This window comes from Paramisgurnus dabryanus, chromosome 24 (assembly GCF_030506205.2).
Source record: "Paramisgurnus dabryanus chromosome 24, PD_genome_1.1, whole genome shotgun sequence".
Classification (NCBI taxonomy): Eukaryota; Metazoa; Chordata; class Actinopteri; order Cypriniformes; family Cobitidae; genus Paramisgurnus; species Paramisgurnus dabryanus.
In genome coordinates, this window is record NC_133360.1 from 4341774 (window position 1) to 4368231 (window position 26458).

The following is a 26458-nucleotide window of genomic DNA, read 5'->3' on the forward strand; positions in this document are numbered from 1 at the left end:
GTGTGTGGGGATGTATACATGTGTATGTGTGTGGTCTACAAAAGAAACAAAGAATAAAAATATTATTAATCACAATGTACAAAGTATAATGAAATGTACAAAAGGTATACAGTTATATCCAATACAATAATAAACATTGAATCAGAATACTGAAATATAATTGTTAAGTCAAATAACCTAAAAAGAGCCATAAACAACTAATATACAGGCATTCAAAGGGTAATAAAGCAAAGTACTAAAGGGATTTGGTGGTCTTTGCCTCCCTCTAGTGGAAGCGGATGCAACTGCACCCCATGCGCTCATTATGTAATGGCGCGAGACCAAGACGTGCTGAACTACACACTAATTGCGTCTAACAGTGACACAGATCTTAAATACGATTTAGCATTAAGACAAAGGGTACAAGTGGTGAAATATAGCACTCATGAATACAGCATAAAGCTGACATAATGTAAAGGAAATAATTTCCAGTCTAACAATGGCTTATAACAGTCACATGATATCTATTAACTAAAGAAATACATGCAAAAGTATTAAACCATACGCATAATATACTTAACAGAAAAACGGGTGAAAGTAAACAATATCTAAACAAGCCCTATAGCAATTATTTGCATATTAGTGCGGAATAAAACTTACTTTCATTTAGATTACGCACACGAGTGCAACCATCCCACAGAATGCAGAGTCGTGAATGAAGATGTGACGCGCTCGGAACGGAAGTGATATTAACGCAATTTCAAAATAAAAGACTTTCTGACAAGGGGTATTGTCTTATACGGGGTCTCCAGTCAGAATTTGCTTTAATTACTACAGGTAGGGCAGTGGTTAATCTCCCTACGTCAGTTGCACTTTTTGTCCACAAGGTGTCAGGGACTTGCTGCAAATCTGCCTCATCCCGTTCTGTCAACATCACTCATACACTCATCACCTTATCTTGATGCAGTGCTGGTTGTACCTCTATGAGCTTTAACATCTCATTTCTATACAACTTTAATGATGCACTATAACACTGTCCAAGGGTACCAGTAGGTACTAGGGGTGTCCTCGACTAAGGATTTACATATTCGAATCAGAATTGTCGAATCTTTCCATAGTCGACCGATAGTCGAATCATATGTTTGTCTGCATGGGTTGGGAGGGGGCCAGACCAGGTACAAATTGTTAACTTTTATTTTCTTTCACAAGCAGCACACATAAACAACTTTCTGTTAAAGTGACCAAAACTGTCTTTCAAGTGATGAACGAAGACAAAACTGACGATGCATTTATATATTTATTTTTTTAAGGTAAAATATATAAGGCAACATTTGTTTATTTATTCCTCATAACATTTTAAAGCCAAGATCTACAGAACATCACACAAAAGTACATTTTGATAACTAAACCTAAAAAAATAACAAAGGTGATTCTGCCTTGGAAACCTCGGCTAATTCAGTGTTTTTATTTAATTTGGAGATATAGCGCGTCAAAGCAGTCATGACCAAAAAAAAAACGACAAATGAGAAATGACAAATAATTTGTGATTGTGACTGTAAATGATAAAAACTAATCTTTATTTACAATTCATTAAACGTTAATTTATAACATGAAAAACACTGAAATTAATGATTTTATAGACGCGTTATTATTTAGCACAGAAATACCTGCTTGCTGCTTTGACTTTGATCATCTCTGTATTCACTTTAGATACAGAAAGACCGGATGATATTATTTATTTCAGGAATCTCTTTGCTATCATTTAAAAGTGAACACCAACCATAATATTAAATCACAAGAAAGACATTCGTCTCAGGCAGAAATAGGTTCGGTGCAGATAGTTACGAAAATTAACCATGGTTTTACTACAGTTAAAACCAAAAAACCATGGTTACTGTAGTAAAACCATGGTAACCTCAAAATAACCATGGTTTTGACAACCATGGTTTTCAAAAACCATAGTTATACCATGGTTAGTGTAGTAAAACCATGGTTTTGCTCATAGTAATCAATTCACCAAAAAACCATGGTTACTACACTTTAACCACAATAAAACCATGGTTAATTTTCGTAAGGGGTTTCATCACCGAAATTTAAAATAACGGCTTACCTGTTTTGTAGTTTAACTTTTGACAAGATAACCAAAATGTATGATAAATACATTTTAAAAACGTATACCCGTCGAAAAACATCCGTTTTTTAATGTTTAGTTTGATGAACTCCTAAATATGAGACGCAGAGCACCTAGCCTGTTCGGCTAAATTACATGCGCAAGCATGGCCACCACGCAGTAGCGCAACATTGATACAACGAAAAGCTATCCAAAATGTACAGACTTAAATTAGATCAGAATTTACGTTTATAATAGATACATTTTTTTTATAAAATAAGGTCAGAAGTAACAAGGTGCAGAACAAATATGCAAAATGCCTCAAGTGCACAGAAACAAAACATAAGCCAAATAGTTAAATCAAATCAGATAACCCAGAGTGATTTATAAATAAAATAAAATACATTATTGAAAGAATAGAAAACTATAGCCATAATATAATTGCCAGCTTTGTCTTTTAAATGTAGAAACAAAGAGGCAATGTTTTATTAACTAAGAAACCTCCGTGTAGCCCGGTCACAGGGGTTGTTGGATTTATTAACGCATTTTAAAAATATTTATTGAAAGCTGTTACTTCACATATTATTTGCAGCATTATAATAATATGCTGTATATTAATATATTGTGAGAAAGCTGTTATATGTTAAATCAGATAATGTGTGAACCCATATACGGCTAAAATTGAATGATCCTCATTTCATAACACATCTGCGACGATTCGACTGTGAGATTGGTAGTGGAATCAGGCTTCTCCTATCGATGCATCGAATCTTCGACTATTCGGGGTCACCCCTAGTAGGTACCCAATCATATGTGGTTTCAGCCTGTTCTACCACACCAGCTAACATTTGCCATTTCATTCTGCATGGTTTTGCTATCGACATGTGAGGTTTTGATGGTATTTTATACAAATTCTGAGCTCCCACAGATAACAAAACTTTTATCACGGCGAGGGATTCATAATCTGTATAAACACACTGTAGCTGTACATCTTGCCTTTCTAGGTTATTTAACAGAGTCCAATACTCATTATCAATCATACCCTCACTATCATACCACATGGTGACATGTAACTGATCAGGGGTCATTACGTCTTCTGCGGCAGTCATGTGATACATCACTTTCTGCAGAAGACTTTGTGCTGTCTGTTGGTTTATTACATCAAGGGTGTAATAATAGTTTAGCTGTGATTTGTCATATGTATCTTTCACTGTAATGGAGGCAAAAATTGCTTGCATGCCTCCTCTTGTAGGGACTAGGCTAATCCCTAGTCTCGACATTAAATCTCTTCCCAACAGATTCACTGGGCATTGTGGTGATATTACTGCAGGGGCATAAATGTCTTTGTTGTTTTTACTGTCTCTGAAATGAAGACTTTTTGATATAATCTTCCTCTGTAATTGTCCATTAGCAGATCTTACTAAAATGCTATTCATAGATGCTGTTAAAGATGGAACTGAATCTCTTAACACAGTTTTACATGCTCCTGAGTCACAAAAGTGATTTTTTTGTCCATTTACCACTAATTCAACCTCAGGCCTAAAATCCATTGAGCTCAGCTGCTGCACAATCAATGATCGGTTCATTTAGTCATGCCAAATCTGGGGCCCTCTGGTAAACATTATTGTCTGGGGGAGGAGGTAAAATTGCTCCTGTCCCTCTGGGCTCTTGACAGTCTCTCGCCCAGTGTCCTAAACCCCATTCACACAGACCTCTGGTCCCAGAAAATACCCGTAAAATTGCCAGACAAGCGTCTGTGTGAACAAAAACTCATTCCGTTAATCTTCTGGGATCGTTGCCGGAAAGAGGACCTAGTAAGATACACGGGTAACCCTCTGTGTGAACAAGAAGCCGCAAGAATGCAGTAATGGGCGTGTCAAAACACAAGTTATGGTTCAGCTCCGTACAACGAGATAACATACATATAAACATTCACCACGAGAAATGTTGCTAGATGTAAACTAGATTGAGGCAGTTATCAGGAAATGATGAGACGCATAAACAATGACGCACGTGCCGTAGTGAGGACGCGCGTGTCATGGCAACATGAAGTTGGTTCAACTCTTTAAAATGAGGGATTTACAACATTCACTACGAGAAATGTCAGCATACTAGACTGAAGCAGATATCAGGTAAGTTAGCTCGTTACTTACTGCGTTGAAACGGAGATCATTCAGCAGCATAAAAGAATATCGCGTCACATGCTCATTTGAGCTATAATAAACGAAAATACCCGCGCGTCATCCCAACAAGATATATCGTTCAGCTCCTCAAAATGCGGGTTTTAAATGCATATAAACAATCACGATGAGAAATGTCTGAAAACTGTATCAAAGCAGAAATCAGGGAGCTTGTCAAATATCCACTCTGAAGCTGAGATCATTCACCAGCATAGAACTGTGCGTTCACGCGCTCCTTTGTAGTCTTATAAACAAAAATGCACGCGCGTTGTTTCTGGAGAGAGAAATAATATATAATATGCAAACTTCAGACGCTGCGTAGAAGAGAGGGCGGGACTTTCAATAGGTCACGTGTCTTTCCGGGACCGTCACATGCCGGGTAAACTTGGCAGTGTGAATGAAAAAAATCTAACTATTCCGGAAAAATCCAGGATGCATTTTACGTGTATTTCACGGAATTTCTGTGTGAAAAGGGCTCTACTCTACCACATTGCCAACATGTATCGTCTCTTTCTGAACTGTATTGTCTTTGAAATTGCCCTCTACCCCTAGCTCTGCCTCTTCCCCTTCCTCGGGGGTTTCCACGACCTCTTTGGGGTCCTTGGTAAAAGGCATCACTCAAAAGGGTCTCAGACATATACACAGTGACTGATTTTTTTATGACTTTTTATTATGCGAGACTTTCTCTGCATGTCTAGCCCAATTTTTCAGCTCATTTAGGTTAGCTGTGTCAAAGGTCACGAAATGTTTTCGAATGAAACCAGATATCTCGGACCTGTAACCTTGCATAAGAGCATTTTTTAGTTGCTGCTGATACGGATCTTCATCATCCGGTTTAATGCCGCTGTGCACTTTGAACTCTTTCTCAAAACGTACAGCAAAATCATCAACTGACTCATTATCTTTCTGTTTTACATTGCCAAAGCACCATAATTTGCTTTTCTCTTAAATGTAGTTCTCATGCGTTCATATACAGGGGTCAAAAGATTCTCAAGGTTCGCATCATAATGAGCTATTACATCTCCATTTGCACTTCTCCCTGTGAAATCTCCTCTGACTTTACCCCAGTCAATTTTTAATGCAGCATGTAAAGCTTGCACCATCTCATGGCCATTCAGATAATATGTATTTCTCATCTGTTTTACTTGCTGAATAAACTCTTCTATGTCTTCTTTGTAAGGGGGTAACATTTCTACAGCTCCTTGGCATTCAATAGCAGTCCATGGCCTGTAAACTAAGACATGTTGGGGTTGGCCTGCACCTATATTGGGATTTGCTACTTGAATCATAGGATAAGCTTCTGTCTCGGGTTCGACAGAACTGCTTGTTTTTGCCTTTGACCTAGTAAGGGGTGGACTAGGAAGATTGGGGTTTGTAGTGATTATTTCATCAAGTGTCTTAATTGCTGCATTAAGTGCTTATCTGGCAGGGACGCAGGGTCATACAGTCCATGGTATGGGGGAGGACCGGTTTGGGCAGTGGTATAGGCAGTGATATCAGGGGCTGCTACAGGGACATTAGAGGCTGCTATGGGAACTACAGGAACTATTTCTGGGCTTTCGTTTTGTGGCAGGGGAAGTAAAGGAGGGGCAGGTACGGGAGGGGTTGGCCTTGCTCCTAGAGTAGTTTCGTTATCTTCCTGTCTACACACCGCCAATATCTCTCCCTCTTTCTTCTTCCTATCCTCTCTTTTCTGCCTTCCTTGTTGTCTTCTCATACTTTCATCATACCATTCACTTGCAATCACTATTTCTTTCTCTGCCTTCTTTCTTCTCTTTCCTGTTTTGAAAGCTGCTTTCATTTCTTACTTCTGCACCAGTGACCTACATTCATCTACATTCAATTTCCCTGACCACTGATATTTCTTTTTCCATTTCTTAGCATACTTCACATTTTCACTTTCTTTACCACACATATACTTCTCATCTCCTTCTAAATCCTTCTTAGCACAAACACTACTACAATTTCCCATCTTTAGAAACAAAAATTTCAACAACAAAAATTCAACAAATTCTTTCCTTTTTTTTCTATTTCTTCAACTTTTCTTTCTATTTCTTCAACTTTTCTTTCCCCGGGGAATTCTAAACACCACCTTCTGTTTGTTTACAAAGTGTGCTTACTTCAGCGTTTAATTGATTGGTTGTTTTGAACCTTCAGGGTTTCTCTCCCTGTCGCTGTTTCAGTACACCGGGTAAATTTACAGTGTATATATATATATATATATATATATATATATATATATATATAATATAATATAATATAATATAATATAATATAATATAATATATACACCAATATAATATAATATATACACCAATATAATATAATATATACACCAATATAATATAATATATACACCAATATAATACAATATAATATAATATATACACCAATATAATACAATATAATATAATATATACACCAATATAATACAATATAATATATACACCAATATAATACAATATAATACAATTGCTTCAGCACATCAAACACAAAACCCGCATAATATACAAAGCATACACCGAATACATTTTTGGTTTATACACGAATATAGTAAACTTTTTAGGGCAATCCTTCAGGATCCCCTATTCAGCTACTGGGGGACTCGAACCCTCCATTTGGCTGACCGACAGTTACTGGGGGACTCGAACCCACTCAATTCAACTGTCCAACAGATATTGGGGACTCGAACCCACAATTCTGTTCTTGGGCGACACTGTAGGGTCTTAGTTACCTATATTGGACTCAAACAAATTCAGCTGTCCCCTTTTCTTATGGTAAATATCAATTTAAATTACCAATCAGAAACTCACCCGATTCACTCCGTCTGAGTTGTCTTCTTAGCTTCGGATTCCGTCAATCCCGAGATCACCAGCTGAGGAGACCTAAATGCCGACCTGGCGAGGAATTCTCACCACCCAGGACTTTCTTTGAATTCCTAGAACTCGGCCGTCGACGGGCTTCGGCGTGTCTCCTCCACTGTTAATCACTGGATGTGTTGGAATCTGGCTCGAAGGACCAATATGTCAGGTTTAAAATACTTATGAACCTTAACAAAAATAAGACACACTCAGACCACAAATGGGGTAGTATAATTCTCTGCAGGGAGAACCCAGATTGAGATGTCTCATCAGGAAACATTCAACTGTCTCTCGATCTGAGCCTCTCTGCGGACTGTATTTATTTAGGTTTTAATCACTGGTTATCGGTTCATTTTGAAGGTTGAACCTCACAGACCTTCACAATGGTAACAACATCACACATTTTTCTAAGTCTAGAAGAATAGGATTGAATACATTCTACCAAAAACAAAGACAGTAACTTGATGATGTAGCTTGAATATGCAGTAATCAAAGGTCGTATGATAACAAGGGAACATTCTACCCACTATTTCACCTTGGCAATTAGATTAATATGATTCTAAGCAAATGATTATACATTCCTAAATCTAAGACAAGGAATATACATTCTTAAATGGTAACATAATATATTAGAAAATGTAATAAGAAATACATTTTCTCCAACAGAAACACTGCCCTAAAGTAATCAAACTCACCGGGACGGTAGTGCAGGTGACAGACGGGAGAGACTGTACTCCCAGGGCAATGATGGAGATGGGAGACCACCTGTTAATAACCTCCTTGGTACTAATAGGCTTTGCCTTTTACCAGGCACTGAGCGGCAATATGTCATTCTAAGATACAAACAAAGCCAGTGGGCTCTTCTTCTCTGCTCAGGATAAATGAGCACTACCCACCTGTATAGGTTCTGTTTAAAGGAGGCACTGGCTGAATCATAAAATGAGGAGCATGAATGACTGTTTTCCTCACGAATGGAGAAATGTTAGGCACACATTAATGTTAGGCAGTAATTCACATTAATCACGTGTCAATCAGATCATCCAGAGAGATGGGAAATTCCAGAGCGTAGAACTCATTCTGGATATGATTGGCCAGTCCATGCCCGAACATATCCCACTGAGCCTCCACATTCCAATGGCACTCCGCCGCTTAAGTACGAAACTCAATAGAATAGTTTGTGACTGGCCTGGTGTTTGATACACATAATAGATGTATACTTGTATTTCAAATTATTTATTTAGAGATTAAATAAATAATTTAGAGATTAAATAAATAAAAAATAAATAATCTTAGAGGTTGAGATTATGTTAAGTTCATTTAGGAGAATCTAATATAGTGTTTATAAAGAGTTAAAAATACATTTAACTTATTACATTATCAGAATTATAAATAACTTATAATTTATCAGTAATTTATGTTCTGTTTCTGTGTCATTGACTGTGATCAAGAGATACAGTGAGGAAAAAGTATTTGACACATCAGCATTTTTATCAGTATGGTCATGTGTTCAATACTTATTCCCCATGTAATTTCACTTTATTTATTATGACTGAACTTGTATACTTAAATGTCCTGATTTCTTTTTATGAATTCAATATTTGTCTTGATGGCTACATCTGGTGGAAATTGTGTCAATAGCCCACTTAGAAATTCCCTTACTGATAAAAATGCTGATGTGTCAAATACTTATTTTCCCTGCTGTATGTTGTTATGTTTACTATTTAAAAATGTTTTTAATGTATGTCTTGGGTTTTGGGTACCAAAAATAGCTTGTACTTACAAGGCCTGATCACATTGCCTTGGTTCCCTTACATGGTAACTCAATGCTGCGTCGTAAAAAGATAATATGGGGAAGAATGCCACAGCGTTTGCACATCTTAATAATCTGTAAAACTAGCCTGTCTTAAAGTATAGTATAGGCGAATACGTGGCGAATGATGACATCATGAGTGAGACCGAATCGGAAGGTATATTACATATTCATGTAGATTATACTTTATTACTTTCTATTGGGATTAAAACAAACTTCTTCAATGTCAAGCCCATTTTACTGAACGAGCACTTATAGCTAACCCCCCGTTTTCTCTTGATTGACGAGATAGCTTGTCAATGGCGGCGAAAGCGTTAAAAGAAAAAGAAAACTCTACCTTGATACATATCATTATCATGATATAAAATGAACCCTATTGTGATATAAGATTTTGGTCATATCGCCCACCCCTAATTGGATTTATGAAATTAATATAAATGTTCAATAAATCAAAGTATTGGGTTATGGTGACACATTACTAGTGGTTTTCACACGTATAGTAGACCTTTTTTGTCTGTGGGTAATGATTGACTGTTTCATTGGCTACCCACCACGAGTGTATTTCAGATCTTTAGGAAATACTGCTTACTGTTATACTATTGGCTAGACCACGGACGCAAAGGTCAACATAGCGGCTACAAGCAAAGAGTGGAAAATACATTTGGCAGTAGTAGAGACAAGCGAGGAAAACTACAGTACAACTGAAAACGTTTTTTTAGCCTGAATTAGATTTAATTACATCAGAAGAATGTGTATTACCTGTTTATTTCAGTATCTTAATTACATATCTAAATTACTAAAAAAGCAAATAGAAATAGCATTTCACTAGGAAGACATATCGCAAGACATGTCGTTATTGCAACATCCAACAGTAAAATCAGTAGTATGTTTTCTTAATATCATGCAGCCCTACCCATGATGTCAGCGCACACAGTTAAACCCTAGCCGCGACCTTGTCTGACAACTTATTAGACTTGAATTCTGTATTCTGATCAATTCTAGAAATGTTCCATGGGTGTTGATTATTTTTCTGTAAAACACACACATAACCTGTCAAATGTGTTAAAATAACCACTAGAGCAGGGGTGTAAAATCCATTTAAGCTGAGGACCGGATCGTAAAAAATGTCCCCTTATGAGTGCCAAACATTATCATGCTGACATTACCAATACAAACTAAGATACAACTAGGCCACAAACTGCTCATAAGTAAAGAATTTAATTTACTTAATTGAATAAGTCCCCTTATATGAACATATACACAGTAATAAATAAAACCATTAAATTTTCTTTGCAAATATACATTTTGAACACTAATGAGTACAGTCATTTAGCTAAAGCAAGTGTATAATTTTGATTTTGACATTTGTGGGGATGTAAATAATGTTATTATCTTAATCTTAGGTGTCATTTATTAATTTTACATGTCAAAAACAACAAATATAAAATAGGCATATTTTATTTGTATTTTATTTTGTACTTTTTTGTGATGCCAATGAAGATTCTGACTGGGCAAATACAATACTGCACCATCAGATTTCCTCCCAATTTGCTCCAGCAGAAAAAAATATAAAACATTATACTTCAACAGCCATCACAAAAAAACACAAACCAAAAATAATAATTACTAACTACTGTAGTTAGCAATTATTTTATTTTTGGTGCTTTCTTTAGTTAAACTACATGCTGACAGCTCAGTGTGCACTATAGTGTTACAACTTGTTTGCAACTCCTTAGGTTAATATGGGATTGCCATGAAAAACACTGTCCCTGAATCATTATGTGTCCTGTATTGTGTGCATAAAACTGTTAATATAAGAATGTTTTTTCCTCACTCATTTACCGGTAGCCTGCATGCATAATCATTCACATCATGTCAGACTGGCGCTTTGTTTCAAACGAATGGAGCTTACGTCACGTTTAGCAAGTAAAGACAAACCAATCATAAAGTGACGGAGGTTGGGGGGCGGGACTGAGAAAAGGAAAGCCAATACTATTAGCGATTAATCTCATTTAGTGATTCTTGGATAAATTCATGTTAAATAAAATAAGTAATAAGTAAAAAACACATGAAACAGACGGACATCAAGATCTTTTGAAGAAAATTATTGTTGACATTCAGTGTTGTTACCTGAATATTGGTATATGTTCCTAGCTTGCGTTTTCTATTCAAAGCAGCTTTTATGGCGACAAGATTTCATTGTTATTTAAATATCTTTACTGATTCATCAGTCTTTTCTTTTTTGGTAGTTCTATTTATAGTTTCATATTTATACCTGCGTGCATCACATTGTGATAATTAATGATAAACATACCACTCATCTGCTGACTTGACAGAAAGAAACGTCCTTTCTTCCTGAAATGTCCGCTCGTCATGTTTAACTGTTTGTTTATTTTTTCTAAATGTTCAAGATCGAATGGGCCATAATGAAATAACACTAAGTAACATTGGCTGATACAAACTCTCACCTGACAAAGGCATAAACGCCCTGACTTTTTCTGGCTGACTGACCACGTTTTTGGTTAAAAAAAGAAAAAAGAACAGTGATGCTGCTGTAACCGTTTCAGTAATGCTGGAATCCTGTCAGTGCGCTGCTGGACTAGAGCTGTCTCGTGCTAGATGCGGAGATCACATGTTTGGCGTGCAGTGTGTCCTGGGAATTGTAGTGAAATGCTGCACATTCTGAATTGAAGCAGGCCAATATTAATTAAAAACTTATATCATTGCGCGGGCCGGATGAAAATGTGCCACGGGCCTGATTTGGCTCGCGGGCCTTGTATTTGACACATGTGCACTAGAGCAATGTTTGTGGGAACCATGGTACTGTATGAGAGGAATAATTGAGTCCTTTGAATTATTTGAAAAAATGCGCACCTGCGGTGTAAGGGGCTGGACACACCAAAACTTTTAAACGCGGCTGAAAACGCCTTGAGGACGCCGAATGCCAGCTGTTTTTCAGCTGAGTGCCAGCTTTCTTCAGCAGAGCGCTTTGGTAGCTGTGATACTTCAGCTGCGAGCCGGTTGGTTGCTGTGGTAATGTCCCGCCCCTCCTCCACTGTGATTGGGCGGCCGTGTGAGAACTGACATTGACGAGCGGAGCTTTTCTCCCAAAGTTGAATCTCTTTCAACTCTGGACGCTCAGCGCCGAGCGCGGAAAAACCGCCGAGCGCCGGTTTTCAGCGCGGAAAAAACCCGCTAGCTGCTGGCTTATTTGAAAAACGCCGAGCTTCCATTGGAAATAATTGAAAACATGCGCCGGCCGCGGGCGTAAAAGCGTTGGTGTGCACGCCCCCTAACTTCACTTCAGGTTGTGCCGCATTACCATCTTAGGTGTGCATTATTTTTTAATATTTTAAAGTGAATGGCACATGACTGGAGATAACCTCTTCACCCCCCAATACTTGCAGTTTTTATTTTCTGATTATTCACACATAGCCCAATGCAGAGTACAAATGATGAACTAACATATACTGTCCTGTTTTAATTTATTTACGGTAAATGACAAACACGTTCTTATGCACACATTTCATTATTCTGTGCCGTGATGAAGACAGAAATATTATGACAGTGTTTGTAGCGGTTATATACGCTGCTGTCGTGTTATTTGAGCTGTTTCTGGATGAAGGCAGACTGCACACAACTTGGCCTGTGACAATTGTCATAACCACCGCACAACCGTGATGGTGTGCACGTCACAAACTATAAAAAAATATGAAGTACAATGTAGCCCAGCAAGATGACTTCAAGTTTGTGTGAATGCAAACGTTAAGCAGAGTTTGTGCGCTATTTGCAAGGAGAGGCAAATGATATCAGTGATGACCCGCTGGATTGGGGATGGAACAATGAGAAAAGATATTGGTCGTTTCTCAATCCGAAGGCTGCAGCCTCCGTGGGAAGCATTTGTAAACTGAATGTCATCAAAGACTTATTTCAGAATATTAACAATTATAAAGTTGAATATTATTCTTTGTTAATGGTAAATTGTTGTAATATGCTTATGACTTGCAAATGTAATGCTTAGTTTACTGAAATAAACCAGGCTTGATGTGATATGCATCCTGCATATGCGGCCTCTGGAGGGTACAGCCTTCGGATTGAAAAATGGCCGTTCTCTCTTGGTCACTCAATGTTGCGAAAAAGTATCAATATGCGCTACCAGTACACCACAAGAACGTGTTTTCAAAAATGTTCCTCACTTGTTGTTTTTACGGATCGGCATGGCTCGTCCACCAACCGAAATGGTTAAGCGCATATGCTCATCTGCTTCACTTACAGCAATTATGAGCTTAATCACATTATTTTTACTGAAATATTGTGTTTACATGTGGTAAAGTATAATCACGGTATTGCCAAAATCCCATTTTAATTGCATTGTGCATGTAAACGTGGTCACTGATGACATCACCAGTTCCACGTTAAATGAGATATATTGATGAAATAACAGATGATCAAACACACAACCAAACCTCCCAAGTGTGTACACTGTTAGTAGAGTTATGATATTTCATACACATAATAGATGTTATACTTGTAGTTAGATTTATATACTGATAGAGAATCTGAAAGGTTGAGTTAATAAACAGAAATTAATTTATGAGAATATGAGCTGATGTTTATAATCAGTAAATAACACACTTAATAGATGAAAATCACCTGAATTGATTTCATTTCTGTCTTTCTGTTTCTGTCTGCTGCTGTTACAGGTGAAACAAAAATACTGGAAGTGTATGAGGGAGAATCTGTTGATCTGAAGACTAAAATTAAAGACATAAATAGAGATGATGTGATAGAGTGGAGATTTGGAGAAACTCTCATAGCTAAAATCAATCCTGCCAACAATATCTTCAGTACATATGATGGTGATGATGATCTATTCAGAGATAAACTGAAGCTGAATCATCAGACTGGAGATCTCACCATCAGTGACTTCAGAGTGAAACACACTGGAGTTTATAAACTGAAGATCATCAGAGGAGGAAAAACCTCACACAGGAGATTCAGTGTGTTTGTCAGAGGTGAGTAACTCAAATCTTTCAGTGTAATAATGATTTTATTATCATCTGTACAACTAATTCAATGTGTCTTTAAAGATTTTAACTATAATACTTAGCAATTATGTTAATTCTAAATGACAACTTTATTGTCAGTTGACAATCAATTCAGATAAACATTTTAACTACATTGCTTTAAAATCTGTAACAAACAAGGCCTAGAGAACTAGTAAATTAGTAGCCTAGAGAATATTCTCAATTCACCCTTGTAGAACAAACGTATTAATTAAGCAATATCGCTCGAGTAGGGTTGTGATATAGCTCTATATCATAACAGCTGTGATTAGGCCAGAGGCAATCACAGCCGTGATGATATAGAGCTATATCACATGACTCCGAGAGCGATATTGCTTTTATACAACAGTTCGACGGCACACGTTTGAAAAACGAAAACTAGAAAACAACAACGGAGTAATTTTAAAAGCCTCTTTGTTTGAGAACTACTTCTTCCGCCACGGATTTGAGGGCAGCCAGAATGACAGGTAACACTTTCGGCTGCTTTGAATCTCATATTAACTCAATGGACAGATTCGCCGTTTTTAAATATTACAATTTCTTGATCACAAAGTGTAGTTTTAAGATTAGTTCAGTCGAGAATATATATGTATTATATTTAAATCTACAGTCGATTAGTAAAAATAGCACCTGTTTGAACGTTTGCTTAGTAAGATTCGGTGCGTATGAGAACCAAAGCATGAGCGGACGTCAGTGTTCACTCGCCCCGCTGACCACCGCCCTCTCTGGGCTACATCTCTGACAGGGATTCCTTGGCTCTCATGTTGGCCTGATGGTCAAAAATGAGATCAAATCAGCAGTATTTGGTGTCATGATGAAACTATTCCTTGTTTTCTTATTCATATTTAGTGTCTTTTGTGTTGTTATTGTTTTGGTGCGAGGTAAAAGTTAATAAAACTATACTTGTATAATGTTACTTTTGGTTTACTATTTCATCTTAACGCGATACGAGCACTCGGTTATTATTAGACATAGTTCTTGTCAGTACTATATAAAACTGTTTTTTATAAGTGTCAGAGAGATGTTTTTGCATGCTGCTTATAAATATACCAGTGGCGATATCTCATAACATGTTTTAATAGTCACGTCACGATAAAGTAAATGATCAATGTCCACATTTAAAAGCTGCGGTGCTTACCTGCAGTTCCACGGTGTTTTCGCGTTCTGAGAAGAGATATAGCTCCAGAAAAAACGAGTGTTTATATTCCTCTTTCCAAGTGTTAATCGTCCAAACGATGTGACAAGACATTTCTCCCATTAACTTTAACGTAATATCCAAGAGCGCTGATCTTTGACGGAATAATAACTTCCGATTGGGGATTCACAGACTGATTTGAGCTAGTGAACTAATGAGACACACGGAGAGTGTTTAAAAACAGGGCCTCTGTGTTTTTCCATTCAGAGATGAGCCTGTTTAGGACCTCCATTCACTAGTTGGCGGAATGATACGAAAGTGAAGCGGTTACTGTGCCGTTATCAGTACAATATCCCATAGCTCTAAGCCAATCAGATTCGAGAACCAGAAAGAACTGTTGTATAAAAATAAATAGTAAATAAATTCAAAACAAAATATAGCTGCAAGCAGCGATGGCGGGCCCTTGCAAGTTTGTTTTTTATCGCTATACGGTGCCTTTCAGAAAAAAATGCCTGGTGGGCAAGTGCATCAAGTGGGTAAATTTCGGTGAACAATTTTATGTCGTTACTGACCCGTTTGGGGACTTCACATTTAAGATGAACGGGGGCGCTAGTAAGCCACTCAAGAGAAACTCTTTTGGCTAACTTTTTTGTCCACACTTAACAGCTGACAACTCTGATGTGTTTGCCAAATTTTAAGTTACTCTAAGCACGCCAAGAGCCCTAAATATGCTTAAAATAAAAGTACAATTTGACACGATGCCATAGCAACAGCGTTTGAGATATCAAAAATCTGTTCGCAATTTAGTATCTCCAATGTCTCTGCATCATGTTGGCCAAGTCTGGTCTCATCGCATGAATATCCTAGGGGTAGTATTGAAAAGTTTACCGCATGCAACCACAAAATATCCACATTTTTGACTTAACCGTTTGATGGGGATGTGAAGACGCCTCGCGCTGTTGACCATGTCCTCATAGTAAATACATATATCTTTGTAAAGGCAAAGAGAGAAATCCAAATCTGGATGTCGCACATGAGCATTGGGTTATAAAAATGTTCACACTACATAAAAATGCTCTCTAACTGCAGCCGCATTCAGGAACCCATACGATGACAAGTAAACGGAAAGAATGGTTCATGAGATCAGCAAATTTAGCGAGTACCGATCGAGTCATTTAATGCCATTATCGGCCGATACCGATCTGCAGACGATCGATTGGAGCATTCCTAGTTGATATATACGCAAACGGGTCTGACCAAGGAGTGAAATTGAGACGGCACGCAGGTGTAATGGTATATTTAAACTGACCTTAATACATGATACGGTGCCCTCACATTTCTATTTTAGAAATGGTTTGTATTTCTGCGACATTGCGGCAGACAGCAGAGATCACATTTTCGATTCCAAGATCAAGATTCGATTCGATTCTCTGTTTCTTTTTTTTAATACAAAAAAATGCTATGCCATTATTAATTATTATTATTATTAATATTATTATTATTATTATTATTATTATTATTATTATTATTATTATAGTTTCACATTAACATGTACATTGCGTGCTTTTCATCGCATGGGTGTTTGTGGGCTTCACTTTACGCGAGAGAGTTTGCAGAGAAAGGATTCCTTCTTGTACGCACATGGACTTATGCTGCCTTCACGTGCTATGGTAATTATGGTAAATACCAAAAGCCGACATGGAAAATGCACATGAACACCCCCTCATGTAGTATTTTCTACTGGCAACTCGTAGAATATTTTGATGCACGAGTTGCCGAGATGAGATAACCTTTGACCTTTGAAAATGGTGGAGAGCAACAGAAGAGCAGTGAATGATAAACATTGTACACTACTAAATGTTTTTTGCTACTGTTAGCAGTAGCACATAGTTTTTGAAGCCTATACAATGTTGTGTCATTGACAATTGTAATACAATGCGTTAACACTCAGTGTCAGTTTTAAAAATACTGTTTTGGTTTTGTGCAGATGCTAGCTAGCAGTCAATGGGAGCGTCCTAGTAATGAGCAATCAGGCAATTTACTCACGTGAATGTATTTTCCCTAAAGTACGACAACAAAAGCACTTGAACACAACACACTGGTAAATACCAGTTTACAACTGAAAAATTCTTTTTTCCCATAGCACATGAAGGCAGCATTAATGCACGCGTCTTGGACTCCTAGCATCTGAAATAAATCCAGCGCGTCATAAGCAGCTCCGCTTCTCTCTGTCTTACGTGCACACGTTCTCGCATCTGTCCGAAGTCTAAACATAAACTAAAGTAGTAATCCTTTCGTATTTGTTCAGTTTTATGTGTTTCATGTGAGCCGAGGCCAACTATCCCTTTTGTTTAAAATATAACCCACTGCATTGTTGCCTCTTTTAGTCTTGCGCACGTGCAAAGAGCTGCGCTCTGTCCGAAGTCAGATCACTAGTAATCCTGTTTATGATATGCATTTCAAGGAGTTGTAGCAATACATCCCTCGTGTTTAACATATAAATCGCTTTCCGCTGAACTGGTGTTTTTAAAGGAACCTCTGACAGTTTTTCCCCGCTTGGCAAGCCGACCGGACGTGACTTCTTGGCGTGGCAGCATCGACAATCCCATTGTTTAATTCGAAGTTCGAGGTTGTGACTTAATTTCGATCGATTTCAATTTAAAATCATAGTCGCGACACCCTTAAAGAATGCAATATGAGAAATATACAGAAAGGCTTTGTGACGGTCTAACCAATTGAGTGAGCGCAAGTATGGCCGTGCTGTCTCTGTGAAAGTCACTTCAACCAAAACGGCGCTTCTCCAAAACTGACAAGGGGTTTCAATTTAAAGCACGCATGCAGCCTGTGTCTTTCAATGCTTAAAGCCCAAAAACTCGCGCCTAGTTTTGCAGCATTGCAAGATTTCGCATGCGCGTCTCCCACAACACTCTCAGACAAGGTGTTTAAATTTGACCCACGCGTGCAGCTCTCAATGCTTATGAAATACTCGCGCCTGTCTCTCCACATCACAAGACTTAATGCCCTCGTCTCCCAAAATGGACGAAGCGTTTACAGTTTATGGTTTAAACTTGACACACACGCGTAGCCCAACAATGCTTACAAGCCTGGCTCGTTATTTAAAACAAACTAGAATTCCATTTAACTGGTTTGCTAATTTCACTTGAATGAAATTACATTGAACGCATTTTCTACTCATTTTAAAAATCCCAAATGTAATATTTTGAAAATTATTAAGTTGAGTATTACAGTTCTTTGTTTACAAAAACAAACATGCATACAAATCTTCCCAGTAAAACTCATTTAAATATTTTAACTTTTTGTCAAAGTTGCAGCTATAATGAACCCACTTATTTAAATACTGTTAGTCCAAGCTAAAACACATTTTACATTTCATAAAATAAAGCAGTTTTAATTCTATTCTTAATTTCTTTATTTTTGTTTCCTTATTTTCATAATCCTCATTTTTGTTGATGTTTGAATGGATTTTAAAACAAATGGCAAAATACCGAAGAAGTATAATTAGGAATCGGTTTCGAAACCAAGGTATTGAATTTGGCACCGGATCGAAAGATTTTAAACAATACCCAGCCCTACACATGCGATTATCATGCGCATCTCGCCAGTAAAGCCTGTTCTGTGCATGACAATGGCATGTAATTTATTGTGCAGCCCGTAACAAGTCTCTGTGTGTGTGTGTGTGTGTGTGTGTGTGTGTGTGTGTGTGTGTGTGTGTGTGTGTGTGTGTGTGTGTGTGTGTGTGTGTGTGTGCTCCTTATCTGCAGTACTTGAGTACGCACAGAGAATTATGATTTATTGGCCCTCATTTATCATTCTTGCGTAGAAACGGGCGTATATGTTGCCGTAAGATTATGCTTACACTCCTCTCACCGCCAGATTTATGAAACTGTGCGTACCGTTGATATTCAGGTGTACGCAATATCTGCCCTTCATAAATGCCGCGGCTGAAAACGATCGTCATTAGAATAACACACCCATATAAATTCAAGTCTCCACCTCCCCCACGCCCTCATTTTACGCCATTGACACATGGAAGACGGCAAAGAAGACAAACCGGGGAAGTGGAAAGAAACAAAATTATTTTATAAATTATTCTAAATAAGAAAAAGAAGTGTCCATAATGTAGCATAAAAGATAATTCGTGGCCATGATTTTGTCCGCATGTCATCATGATCGGATTTATGGCTCCATTCAACACAAACATTTTACTTTACCTATTCATGTTTAGCTATTTATTTATCATCGAATGGTATGTAACTTGCTTACCTTTTGATGCATTATTACCATGTTTTCGTAGCACATCCTTGTGCTTTCTTGCAATGTGCCGCTTCAGATTCCAGGATGAATATTTGCTAACTTTTACAGTCTCTCCGCACTTCCTTTTAATGTTTTCTTCCTGTCCAATCTTAACTTTGATTTTTACTTGACATTTATGTATAAGGCTTGAATTCCACAACTTATTGCTAGACGTTTTTACAGATTCTCGAACTAGCAAATTATCAAAGGGCGTTCTGGGTTCAACGAGCGGTGCTGAGCGAGCAGACTTTTTAGAAAGGCGCTTTGATGGTAATATTACCGCACCGCTCAACGCTCCGCTCCCACTAAGCTCCGTTCACATGCTCGCTCTGAAACATCAGGTAAAGCGCCCAGGCTCTCAACTGAAGGAATACATATGCATACAAATCAAATGCTTTGGTAAAGTCTCTCAAATTAAACATTGAAGTCCATGTTGCATAAAAATAAACACTGAAGTTTGTAATTATTATGTTTTTTTACAGTGGGTCATAATATATCATATATTTTAGTTTGTCAGTGCGTTTTGTGGTGGAAGTGTTTGCGCATTTCTGCACTAACTCAAAATGTGCGTACACCACCTCCTGAGCAGGTGTGGGATTTAAGCGTACCGTACGCCAACGTCCATGTTGATAAATCTCAAAGTCACCGTGGTTTTGGGTGTACGCCAGGTGTAGGCTGGAATTTTGGTGTACGCACTTTTGATAAATGAGGGCCAGTGTGTTTTGTAATTAATTGTGTTCAGTATGGACCGACAAACCATCCATAATCACTTAAATTAAATCTTTGCATCTAGTAAGGAAACATGAGATGTGTTCGACTTCATGCAGCACTGCACAGACCGATCAGGGGCTGACATGAAGAAGTGAAACTAGTGTTATTTTAATAATATAGGCTTATGTTTCCCATAATTTTTGGGCATACAGTATAAACAGCAAATAAAATATTCAATATAAAGTAGGGATGTACCTAAATGAAAATTCTTGGCTAAAACCGAAGACCGAAAAAAGAGAAACCAAGGCTGAAACACTGAAAGAAATTATGCCAATTATTAGTATCATGGCATTTATGGTTAAAGGCCTTCTGAGGGTAATCTGCGCAGTGTTGTTGTAGAAATATCCATATTTAACTATAAAAATGAAAATAACTAGCTTCCGATAACGCCGCCATCTTTGACTTCTCTGTATTCAGGAGAGAGTATCAGCGTAGTGTACACACTTTTCTTAGTGACGTATAACAAATTCGGAGGGCGGGGGCAGAGAGCAGCAGCACAGAATTCTCCATAAACTGCATATGCGCTCATCTTGAATGTGAATGTGACAAAGATGGCAGCGTTACCGGAAGCTAGTTATTTTCATTTATAAAGTTTTAAATGTGGCTATTTCTACAACAACACTGTGCAGATTACCCTCAGAAGGACTTTGTTTATCATTGCGGAGCCATTTGGATTCATTTTGTGAAGTATGGATACACATTTTTTTGACTCGAAGGACGTGGAGCGTGTAACTTTCCAGTTGATCAACTGAAAGATCTAAAACATTTTCTAAAATAACTGAAAATGTGTTTGTCTAAAAATGTTGGACATATGCATCTCGGACAGCTTGGGGATGAGTAAATGGTGAGTTTAATATCATTTTGGCCGAACTATCCCTTTAATATTAAAGTTTCAAAGAAAAAATCAATTACAAATTATGCAAATATTTATATAGCACATTGCAACAATGCACAGTATAAAATAAAATTTGACTCCTCTGTATATTAAATAATAATGTACAGGCCTACTGGCCTGCAGAAAGGTTTTTAAATTAAATGTTCTCTCATAAAAACAAAGTGCATTTATTTGCTTAATGAGGTTATTTAATATACAGGTTTCTCCATGTTTTTGTCCAAATTTAAGCCATGGTCGCTTGGAGTTGGGGTTAGAGTTGGGGTTTGGGGTAGGATGTCATTTTATATAACAAAAAGTTGTTCTAACCCTAAACCCAAGCAAAAATGGTAAAAAAAAGCAAAAAAATTGAGAAACCAATAAATAAAACGACAAAAAAAGATGCCCCGTTTAAGTGAATGGGAAGGACTTGCGTATCATATGCACGCCAAAGTGGAATTTGGCGTATGTATTGCACGAGTTTTACACTTCGTGCTATTTACGCATCTTCAGGAGACTGGGCTGGATTTGTTTGAACAAATGGTTGAAACAACAGACAACCTTAAGACACAATATGCGTCCTTTCCAATTCTTTATCCTTTATCCAAAGACAACAACAACAGCAGCACATGGATAATGAATAGTTCGGGGCAGATTGCAATTCGGGGGAGATAGTGATTGGTTTCCTCCTCGCTCCAAAAGTGTGGTGCTGTGCTGCGTCTCGCCCATAGACTGTAAAAAAAATATGGACAACGCCCGTTCGCTCTCCTCCATTGGTGAAAAGTGAAGCCGCCAGTCTCCCGATACAGCGCTGATATCTTGGGTCTTGAATCTGAGCAGTAGCAATTTCGGGACCAGTCCTGCGTAGTAGTGAGCAGGAATTAAAGCCGTGAAATCAAGGCCCTGCCCTCGCTCTTGCAGAATGCGCATATCACAGCTGTCAATCATGACATGACACAACCGTTTTTATAGCATTAAATAACTAACTAAAAACAAACTTATTTTAAAGCTCCCCCATGTGGTTGAAAAGCGCAACAGTGCCTGGTATCAGACACTCTTCTGCAGGCAGGGGGAGGGGCGGGGCATTGTACTCTACCCACCAACGCCACTTATAAGCCCTTTTCACACACAAATTCCGTAAAATACACGGCATATGAATCCTGGATTTTTCCGGAATAGTTAGATTTTTTTTCATTCACACTGCCAAGTTTATCCGGCATGTGACGTCCCGGAAAGACACGTGACCTATTGAAAGTCCTGCCCTCTCTTCTGCGCAGCGTCTGAAGTTTGCATATTATATATTATTTCTCCCTCCAAGAACCACGCGCGTGCACTTTTGTTTATGATAAGATTATTAAGGAGCGCGTGACGCACCGTTCTAATGCTGGTGAATGATCTCAGCTTCAGAGTGGATATTTGACAAGCTCCCTGAGCTCTGCTTTAATACAGTTTTCAGACATTTCTCATCGTGATTGTTTATATGCATTTAAAACCTGCATTTTGAGGAGCTGAACGACTTGTTGGGATGACGCGCGGGTATTTTCGTTTATTATAGCTCAAATGAGCACGTGACGCAATATTCTTTTATGCTGCTGAATGATCTCCGTTTCAACGCAGTAAGTAATGAGCTAACTTACCTGATATCTGCTTTAGTCCAGTTTGCTGACATTTCTCGTCGCGTATCTTACTAGGTCCTCTTTCCGGCAACGATCCCAGAAGATTAACGGAACGAGTTTTTGTTCACACAGACGCTTGTCTGGCAATTTTATGGGTATTTTCTGGGACCAGAGGTCTGTGTGAATGAGGTTTTAGAGTGTGCTTGTAGCAGCTAGGAGGTGGGGATATGCCGATATGCGCTTACATGACAAAAATTTCGGGTTAGAAAAGAGGTAACCCAGGGATCATATTCAAGTTTTTAAAAACAGGAATATGAGCATATTCATGTTTTTGTCTGTGTTTACATGGTCATGAGCAACCGGGTTATTGCTAATATTCTGGTTTTGAATTTAGGGTTTATGCAGAGTTTTTCAGTGAATAAATAATATGTTTGATGGGTCTAAAGCAAATGATTGATCTTATTTGTGTTCTGTGTTTCTATGTTCTGCTGTTACAGAGAGAATTGTAGTATATGAGGGAGAATCTGTCCCTCTGAAGACTGAAGTTAATGACATACAGAGAGTTGATGTGATAGAGTGGAGATTTGGAGATAAAGAAACTCCCATAGCTAAAATCAATCCTGCTAACAATATCTTCAGTACATCTGATGGTGATGATGATCTATTCAGAGATAAACTGAAGCTGAATCCTCAGACTGGAGATCTCAACATCAGAAACATCAGACAGAAACACGCTGGAGTTTATACACTGAGGATCATCAGAGATAGAGAAACCTCATACAAGAAATTCAGAGTTCATGTCAGAGGTGAGTAACTGAAATGTTTCAGTATAATAATGATTTTATGATCATCTGTTGACAGTATACTGTAGATGTAAGAGTGATTTATGACTATTAACTTACAGTGGAGATTTTCACACTGTGTTTAACTCTGACTTTTCTTCTGTTTAAGCCAAAGATAACTGCAGAAACAACAGTTTTTTGCACAAATTTATTTATGTAGCAAGAACATGAGAGTTGCTCAAGGTGCTTCACTGTGATTACTTAATTCAGAGTCATTAATATAATAGTTTACCCCCAAAATTAAAAAAAAAAATGATTATTTACCCACCCCTTGTCATGCAAGATATTTATGTCTTCTTTCTTCAGAGTTATATTAAAGCAATGTAGCTCTTGTAGTTTTTGTGATCTAGCTCTATATCAGCACAGTTGTGATTAAGCCAGAAGCACAAGGCCATAGAGGAGGCAATCACAGCTGTGATGATATAGAGCTTTATCACTTGACTCAGAGAGCGATATAATTATATTATTATTAATATTACAACAGTTTATGGCACAAGTTTGAATTAGGGATGTTAACAATTAATCGATCTTCGATTAATTGTCGATAAGAATTAAATCGATAAAAATTAACGATTGTCGACAAAGCAAGCACGTGTGTCCGGCGCCTGCGCAAAGCACATACACAGCTGGTGAAAAAATTAAACAAGCGCGAAGAAGTTAAACTAGCCATGATCACAACGATGCTTGATGCCAAACACTCACATGGGCTTTATAACCTCATTCGAGACGAGGCTGGCTGCTAACGCAACGAAATGGCATCCGCAGTGGATCTGAGAGGTTCTGATGCAGAAAATCTAAACACAGTTAGGATACTGAAAGCAAAGACCCTCTTCAGGGAAGCCTGCAAGATTAGCATAGCAACGCTGCTAACGCTGCTTTACACAGGGAAGGAGACCAGAAGCCGTTTTTAATAAACAGATTAAAATGTAAAACTTAAATTCTGGCAAGAAACTGTTAAATGTAAACTGTAACTGACTGTCGTTACACTCTGAACTCCCGCAACATATATCATTGATCATCATGATTACTGGCTGAGGCGCTACACGCTTAACGGATTTTCTAATTATGAAGTCTTCATAATAAGCGTCTTTGCTGAAAGTACGCCGCAGGTCTAAAGCTGATGTGACGGCGGGAAAAATGCCCTTTGTGTGCTTCTTGGATATAATTACAACAAGTGATGTATCAACGACTCAGAAAGCAAGGTGAACAACTAGAAAAATAACACTTGATGATAATGAAAACTTATTTTGTCATGGACGCACGGACTTTCATCCGACTGTGCGGAGTGCCCGTTATGAGGCGGAGTTTACTGTGTCTATTAGTCATTATATTTCATTACGAGATTCAATTGATGAATTTTATCAAAACACCAACTACATTGACTCATTTTACAATCCCACTAGCATATTATTTAGACAAAATAAAAACTTTTAATTCGCGTGAGGAAGCTGGCATTTTTACGCACACTTTTATGTCATTGGCTATATGTCACTGCTGTAATGGCTTATTGCACTATTACTGTTAACGATTATTCGATTGATTGATCGTTAATTTAAATGATCATCGAATATGGGAAATTGCATATTTTGACATCCCTAGTTTGAATAAAGAAAACTAGAAAACAAAAACTGAGTTATTTTTAAAGCCTCTTTGTTGGTGAACTACGTTCCATCCACACAGATTGAAGGCCAGAATTAAAGATAACACTTTCAGCTGCTTGTTTTGAATGCCCTAATAACTCAATAGATGTAATAGCCATTTCTCAATATTACTCTTACTGGGTCACAAAGTGTAGTTTTATGGTTACTTCAGGTGAGAATATATATGTATTATATTCAAATTTGCAAAGTTAGTGCCTACTTTACATTCTACTTTTTAGAATTCTGTCATGTGAGTTCCAGGAGCGACCAGCGAGAGCCAGCGCTCATTTAACCCGCTGAACACAGCCTGATCTGGGCCACTTCTATAATTTGCCACTGGCTCTGATGTGTCTGATGATAAAAATTCTGATTAAATTTGTTTTGGGTATATCTAACCAACAGTCTTTAATCTCATGAATAGTGGGCCGGTCTGGATGAAGTCAAGGGCAGATTTTTTTGTCCCAGTCCAGCCCTGGACTTCATCTGGCCCACTATGCATGTAAACACACACATACTGTACATGCGCACACACACACACACACACACACACACACACACACACACAGAGACACACACACACACACAAATTCTGGTTTCCATGTTTTGTGGGGACATTCCATAGACATAATGCATTTTATACTGTATAAACTGTATATTCTATTCCCTAACCTACCCCATTCCCTAACCCCAACCTTCACAGAAAACTTTCTGATACTTCACATTTTCAAGATACATCATTCTGTTTGATTTATAAGCTTGTTTCCTCATGGGGACATCCAAATGTCCCCACAAGGTCACAAAAACAGTGGTATTGCTATCTTTGTGGGGACAATTGGGGCCCACAACATGATAATTACCAGGTACACACACACACACACACACACAACTTTTTGAAACACACACACACACACACACACACACACGCGCGCACACACACACACACACAATCTGTCATATCATTTATATACACTCACCGGCCATATACAGGTACACTCTACACTCTTTGGGATGTGGTGGAACGAGAGCTTCGTGCCCTGGATGTGCAGCTGACAAATCTGCAGCTACTGCGTGATGTTATCATGTCAATATGGACCAAAATCTCAGAGAAACATTTCCAGTACCTTGTTGAATCTGTGCCATGAAGGATTAAGGCAGTCCTGAAGGCAAAAGAGGGTCCAACCCGGTACTAGTAAGGTGTACCTAATAAAGTGACCGGTGAGTGTAGATCAGTGAGTGCTGGCCTATTACAGCTGGAATATCGTA

At 38.0% G+C, this 26458-nt stretch overlaps 1 protein-coding gene across 2 annotated transcripts in view; it reads left to right on the plus strand.

Annotated features, from left to right (window-relative positions):
• Positions 1-26458, plus strand: part of LOC135721220 (uncharacterized) — a 91264-nt gene that overhangs the window by 44848 nt on the left and 19958 nt on the right. For both annotated transcript variants that reach the window (XM_073813596.1, XM_073813595.1), the window contains 2 exons: positions 13644-13955; positions 23211-23519. In XM_073813596.1, the coding sequence (XP_073669697.1) occupies positions 13644-13955; positions 23211-23519 (621 nt within the window). The remainder of the gene's footprint in view (positions 1-13643; positions 13956-23210; positions 23520-26458) is intronic.